The sequence below is a fragment of the Arachis duranensis genome, chromosome 4 (assembly GCF_000817695.3).
Source record: "Arachis duranensis cultivar V14167 chromosome 4, aradu.V14167.gnm2.J7QH, whole genome shotgun sequence".
NCBI lineage: Eukaryota > Viridiplantae > Streptophyta > Magnoliopsida > Fabales > Fabaceae > Arachis > Arachis duranensis.
Genome location: NC_029775.3, coordinates 67,597,108 through 67,604,461, shown reverse-complemented (window position 1 = coordinate 67,604,461; position 7,354 = coordinate 67,597,108). Strand labels below are relative to the sequence as shown.

The 7,354-nt window shown below is 36.7% G+C and overlaps 1 protein-coding gene across 1 annotated transcript; it reads right to left on the bottom strand.

The window, feature by feature from the left end:
* Positions 1–2,457: 2,457 nt before the first annotated feature.
* Positions 2,458–7,099, bottom strand: LOC107484416 (protein decapping 5). Its single transcript, XM_016105002.3, has 8 exons — positions 6,777–7,099; positions 5,642–5,742; positions 5,137–5,208; positions 4,046–5,062; positions 3,797–3,880; positions 3,282–3,479; positions 3,078–3,188; positions 2,458–3,006 (listed from the first exon to the last, which is right to left on the bottom strand). Exons 1-8 carry the CDS (start codon positions 6,925–6,927, stop codon positions 2,854–2,856), a joined length of 1,887 nt encoding a protein of 628 aa, XP_015960488.1. The 5' UTR covers positions 6,928–7,099; the 3' UTR covers positions 2,458–2,853.
* Positions 7,100–7,354: the final 255 nt, after the last annotated feature.

Below are 7,354 nucleotides of genomic sequence, written 5' to 3'. Positions count from 1 at the left end.
ACCATCAAGAAAAGTTAATTATAAATAAAACTTTTTGAATTGAAGCAACGAAGAGCTTGAAACGTCTATTTTTATTTTTGAACTAATTCAAAGGAAGGCTAATAAAGCTGCATTTATGATAGTGAAAAAATCCTGCTACATTTGATATGAATTTAGTGGAGTGGCTATGCCGAAATAATGTTATATAGTTGGCTTTTATGAGCAAGGTTTTGAGAACCGAATCGATCATCGAACCGCTGTAGTTACTAATTCACTGTTTTATTGGTTCAATCGATTTGATCTTGATTCAACCGATAAAATCGTTTTATAATAAAATAATAATAAAATATAAATAAACATACTAAAATATAATTATAGTCTGATATAAATTTTAAAATATCATCCAAATAAAAAGTACTACATAAACCACAATGTTATAATCTTATTCAAAGACAAACTCAAAAGTCAAATAACAAAAAAAAAATATAAAATGCCAACATCTAAATTTGTCAACACCTAAACATAAACTGCCATGTTTTGTAAATATGGAGCAGAACCACCAAACAACTTCCACCATTCATCTACAAGTTACAATCTCATAACCATATTATTTGTTATCAAATTAAGAAAATAAAAGCATAAAATAAGTGTATAGATACATGGCTGCAATCACACTCCTCTATCATTCATATATGTTTGTGCATGTTTTCTGACATGATTGTAAATAGATTGAGAAGCAAGCAGTGTGAAACTATTTGGGTTCTAAAATGGTATTTTATCTCCAATAAATAAATATTGATGCTGAATTATGTTAAAACTCAGTTCAACTTTTACTTTAGTCCTTAGCTCCTTATTCCTTATCCTTTGATTAGAGTTATAGTGGATTTTAGGATTAATCAAGGAATATTTAAGTTGATATCATATATACTTGTTCATGATCAACAATTGAATTGTAGAACTAATTCAATTTATATGACTACGAATAAGAATGGCATGCGACTTGGCAATCTGTGTCAGAGTAGACACTAATCCAATAACAATCGTATGTAACAATACAATCCAATAACAATATTACAGACTTACAGCAACCCATTAATCTCAACATAGATAATTAGACTCCAATACACAATAAAAAAATTAACAACAGCAAGGTTAGAATCAAGAATATCATAATTAAATCACAAATTAACTACCAAACTAAAACCACAATTACAGTGAGACAATAAAAAATTAACAGCAGCAAGGTTGGAATCAAGAATATTAGAATCAAATCACAGATTAACTGATTAACTAACAAACTAAAACCAAAATTACAGTTACAAAAATAAAAATACCTTCGAGGGAAGGGTTGCGATGGAACAGAGCTGACTCCGCTGAAGGTATGGAGACGGTGGAACAGAGCTGGCGCGATGGGAGAGTGGCTGCATAATAGAGGCACGAGGCGCGGCGGGACAGTGGCTTCGAAATTCAATCGGTGGTGAAGATGACAGTAGTGGGGAAAGCCGCTTTCAGAAGTTGACGGCGGCAGTAACAGGGCGGTGACTGGACGGAAGTGAGGGAGTGAGGGAGGAGCTTGAGATGAGAAGAAGGCAGAGTGAGTGAGTGAGTGAGAGTGCTACAGTTTGGTTAGGGTTTCTTTGAAGTGAGAAATGGCGCTGTTTGGAGAAATTCCCCGTTTCGATTCGACCAACTGGTTCTCAGCCGATTCGGCAATTCAACAACGATTTTTAAATCTAGTTATTATAATTTCTAACCGAACTGCAAATCTTATCGGTTCACAGTTCGACCAAATGATTCGAACTGATTTTCAGAACCTTGTTTTTGAGTAACACTGCTTCTTAAAAGTCCAGTATAGTTTCAGTTTGTCTTCATCTTTTTTTACCCTTTTCGGATCTATGTACACCAAGAAAAAAAAACGAAAAAACACTCTTGTTTGAATGTTGTGAACTTGAAGATAACTGACCCACAAAGAAAATCTCTAGGGTGTGTATAGTTGGAGGAATTATAAATAATTCTTATAAATTTTAAAATGAAAATATCATATTTTCATATTTAGTTCAAAATTTGAAAAGCTATTCCTAAACAAATTTGATTCCGAAATCCAAACATCATTTCAATTCCTACCTTGCCCTTGGATATCTTTAATTCCCATAGAAATGAAATTTTTATAACAATGTAATACTTCACCCACACACAAATGGAGTTTCCAATTGCCAAGGTGGGATTCTTATCCTCATTGTCGTCAAAAAGCACAAGAAATCCATGAAACACTACATAGGGGCATGTTTTCATGTTGAGTAGTTTTTTCACTTTGTGCTTAACCAAAAGGGATTATCGAAATGTAGAATGGAATATGCTTCCAAAGAGCCCATTGGGAAATGTAATCAAAGGGATGTAATATTAGTGCCTGAGATTAACCAAAAACAAATCAGCTGGCTTCTACAATGATGGTCCAAATGTTAGAATCTGCCACTTCAATAACAAAACCTGAAACTTGCATTTACAATGCAAACAATAGTACAATACAACATAAGACATCCCTGAAATTGAAAAATCGCTATTGTTTAGATGCATAAACAATGCATCACAAGACACTAGTCTAAAGTCTAAACTTTTCTTTCTTCCTGATCATGAACTAAAAATAAAATGGGTAGAAACACCTTTCCATCAGGACAGGATCATTTGAGTAGAGAACTTAACAAGAGGGCTAGACAACAAGAAATAACTGTCCTACTTATTATGTGCCCAAACAGGAAGAGAGAAAACACATATTGAAGCGTAGCCTCAAGAAACAGTGCTTCAGTGGGTGGCTTGACTTGGAATATGATCCACACCACCACCACGACTTGATGAAAAGATGGCTATTGCTGCCACCTATGGACGATTAGGCATGCCGCGTCCCCTTCCTCTTCCAGCATAGCCATAACCATAACCCCTTCCATAATAACCACCGCCTCGAGAGCGTCCACCACGGCCAGGACCACGGCCTCCCCAGCCACCACGGTGCCTTGAAAAATCACCAAAAGTCTGCAACACAAAGGTAGTATAAAAATTGAACATTGTCCATGAAAATGAGGTCAAACCAAAATATATATTACCTCAGTATCGATCTTGATTTGTTCAGAATATCTAACCCTTCCGTTTTGCGAGTCATGATCAAGGGCGTTACATGAAAGCTTGTCGAAGAAATCATCCTTGTTATAAACAGGCTGTGGAAACAATGAAAAAACAGTCATAGGATAACAAATTACATTCTCAACATAATTGACAGCATTCAGTTACACAGTGGTAAGAAAATTTACCTTAACGTCCATTTTTGATGTATCACCATTGTCTTCATCTTGACTATCATCTTCATCGCTGGCGTCCTCGCCATCTCTATCTTTCGAATGGGACTTATTGCTTTTACCTAGATGACCCCATACTTCATCCTTTTTGAACTTCTCATTCATTGCCATGAAATCAAAGTCTTCAGTGAATTTTGCAACTGGACGTGAACCCTGTAAAGCATTAACCCAAGTTTACAATACCTAAAATGGGTGTTACAATCTCGGAAGTTATCTATGTAAAAGCATCAATTTAGTGAGAGGGCAACAACAGGCATAGTTAGTCATCTCATCAAATTGCTCAACATCCAATCGAATAAAAAAAAATTTCCAACACCACGACAAGTTAAAAGTGTGTAAATTCTAAAGTTAAAAGCATAACTACCATATTGCCCCAAAACAATCCTGAAATTAACTTGAAAATTCAAAAATCTGATAACAAGTCAGGTTAGCATGATGCAATAAAAAGAAAGTGTTGAGTAGAGCATTACCCCTGTCCCCCTTCCTCTTCCACCTCCACTTCCACGTCCCCTGTATCCATATCCATGTTGAGTATGCATAGGAGCTCCCCCAGGCTTAAGAACCATGAACAAATATGTAAGAGCATTTTCCCAGATAAAAAACAAAATGATAATATGCTCAACTATTTTGGTTGCCGCTATTACTGAAACTAAAAACAGCAACCCAATAAAATCTGTGATATCATTTAAGTAATTAACAAGAGAGAGAAAGAAAAGTACCCTGTGATTAGGTCGTGACGTTACTGGCAGTGGCAGTATTGGTGGCTGAGTTTCAGCAGAAACTGGCACAGATGTCTCTGGAGGTAATGTTGATGACACAGGAACCACCTCAACATCCTTATGAGGAGTTTGAGAAGGCTGAGATGAAGATACTACAGTTGGTCCAGACTGCAACAGTTGACCTGGTGTTACCAGAGGTGGGGCTGGTGCTTCCATATGGATAGAATTTGATGATCCAACAAGGCCAGGGGTTAGTGGGGATGCATTTTGATATAGCATGCTTGGACCTGAAATTGCATTAGGTCTGTTGACTGGTGGTACTATAGCACCTATATCGGGAGCACCATTAGTAAAAGGAGTCAATGATGGTAGGTTAGTGGTGACTGGGGCTGCTGGTAGCGAAACAGCAGCAATATTGTTTGGAACTGATACTGTCAAAGCTTCCGGTGCAAGAGTAGCAGAAGGAGCTGGTAGCAAAGTTGATGGCATATTAGATGGAAGTATAGAAGTGGCAGTCACACTAGCAGAAATAGCATTCAATGGGGGTAAAGTTGATGGGAGATTAGATGGAGGTATAGAAGTGGCTGTTACACTGGCAGAACTAGTACCCAATGGGAGCAAAGCTGATGGGAGTTCTGGCAAATTTGATGGTGCACCTGGCAAAGAAGGACTATAATTGGGAAACTGCATTGGCTGTTGCATAGATGAAGGCATCGATAACCCAGGTGGTGGTCGAAGCAAAGATTGCTGTTGTAACTGAGGTAGCCCATTTGGAGCACCATAATATCCCTGCCAATACATTGGTGGCATAGCAAGCCCACCACCATTTGAATTTGGGGCATTTGGAGAAGCTCCCCATGATCCTATGTTCCCTCCAGGTTGATATAAAGGTAAGGTTCCTTGATAATTTGATCCATGGAGTCCTAGCTGTGTGTTTTGAGAACTAAAATCTGTCAAAGATCCAGTTACAGGAGGTAAATTTGTAGATGTGCTGGTGACTGGGCGAGGATACTGAGACTGCAAGGCAATTTCACATGTTAGTATGTGATTTTAGTTCAATGCATTTTGTATTCAAAAAGCTGCTCATCAACCTGAATAATAGCTGGATCAGCATTTATTGGTGGTGTAGGCTGGACAGGTGGAGAAGATTTAACTTGTAAATCCTGCAAAAAGAATTAACAGATGTTTCAACCAATCTGGTTCATATAAATTATTCAATGTCGTCATGCAGTAACATATAGCAGGCGTTGTGTAATAACATCATCAGAATATCCGATAAAATGGCATAAGAAAAATCTGAATAAGCTTCTTCCCTAGTTCACTTCAATGTAAGGATACATGATTTGCTGGCAAATACCAGAAATAAACCTCTACAAGTCGTCCCATTATTCCAATTACCCATTATTGGGGATGAAGATAAATGCCACAATTTTTGCATCAATTACCCATTATTCCAATTCTCGTATTATCAAGTCGTCCCAGAGAAAAAAAAATATCACACAATCACATGCAGTTATTTCCAAAGCAAATTAACACAACAGGCAACACATCATTAGCTATTCAATAAGGTGCTCGAATTTGATCTGTATATGATACCTTGATGTCAGTCCCACGGAATAATATATACTCGTACACCTTGTCACTTGGAGGAATCTGTGGACCATCTTTCTTTCTTCCTTCAGTTCCAAAAGATCGCACTGCACCACAGACAAGCCCGAAGACAAAGTATCAGTTCACCAAAGCTGCTTTTGACAGTGAATAATATATGAAGAAACTTTTGCCATTGAGTAATTAAGTAAACACCAAAGAACTAACAGTAATAATAGAATTCAATGTTGAAACATGACTTGAAAAGGAAATTCAATTTCATACATTCAAATTCATGACATCAACTACCATGGCCTTCATGTTCTTCATAACCCGTATAACACATTCTAATCAGAAAAAAGAACTACTCTCTACTGCTGCCCTTACAGTATCATGGGACAGTTCTTACTGACACATAACTACAGACTCACAAGTCACAAGTCACAATCATAATATTAAGAGGGGCGCCAAAGGGAAACCCCAACTAAATGTCCAAAAGCGAATTCGTCCTCCACTGAGAACGAGAATCACAGGTAATAAAGAAAGTAACGCAACTTAGAAAATCTAAAGCCCGGACGGATTATCACAAAGCATTCAAATCACTGAAAAAACACTACAATACATTACAGAAAACACAACTTTCAATTTTAAGTAAGCGAAGCTCAAACAAAACAGCAATTTGGAGCACTTGCCTACCTCCAGAACAAATAATCATTGTACCCAGAAGCTTCACTAACCCTTTTCCCATTAATAGTCAGATAAGAAAAACTGTACAATCACACAATAAACAAATAAAAATTCCACGGAACAGCAAGAGAAGCATAACAATTCATAAACCTAAAACCTAGACAAGCCACCACAAAGCTTCCAAACCAACTAAAAGCAGAATGACAAGAAGCATATACCATCATACGAAGCTTTCAGATTCAAACTCATGCTCAATCCACACAAGAAAACGACACCCCTACTTCCAAAACTAATAAAATAAATAAATAAATGAAAATCCAACTCTTCATTGGAACACCCCAAAACAACATAAAACTCATGAATTTCAAAATTATATTCTTTTACCATTATTGTCAAGGATCTGGGACACAGAAAACCAAATTCAGCAGAAAATTGGAAGGGTTTTGAGAAGAAGTACCGTTTCTGAGGCCAATACTGGACTCATCGGTGTTGATGTTGTAAAGAACACCTTCGTATCTGATCTCGCTCTTGGAGGTCAAGCTGATCAAGCAGCCAATGTAGGAATCTGCGGCAGAACTCGAGCGAGAAGAGGTAGTGTCGGAAGCCATAGCCTTAGCCTGCGAGGGAGAGAACAAAAACCATAAACTGAGGTGTGCTGGGCCTGTGACCGAAGAATGAATTAGGGTTCAATCGGTGTTCGCTGGGTTAGTGGAAAAGAGTATATTTGAGGGAATAGGAAGAGAAAGCATCACAAAAGAAATTAAATTAAATTAAAGGGTGATTAAGGATGGAAATAGGTTATCCAAAATCCAAACCCTTAAACACAGCGTGAATTCGCTCTGGATTAGTCTTTAATTTTTTATATTAAAAAATACTTACAAATAAAAAAAATTAAATTTATTTATAAATTAAAAATTTGTTTATAAATTAATTTAATTAGCCTGTTTAATTCCACTAAAATATACATGAATATATAAATAATTTTTTAATAATTAAAAGTTATTAAATTTTATAAATTTCGTTATATTTTATGAT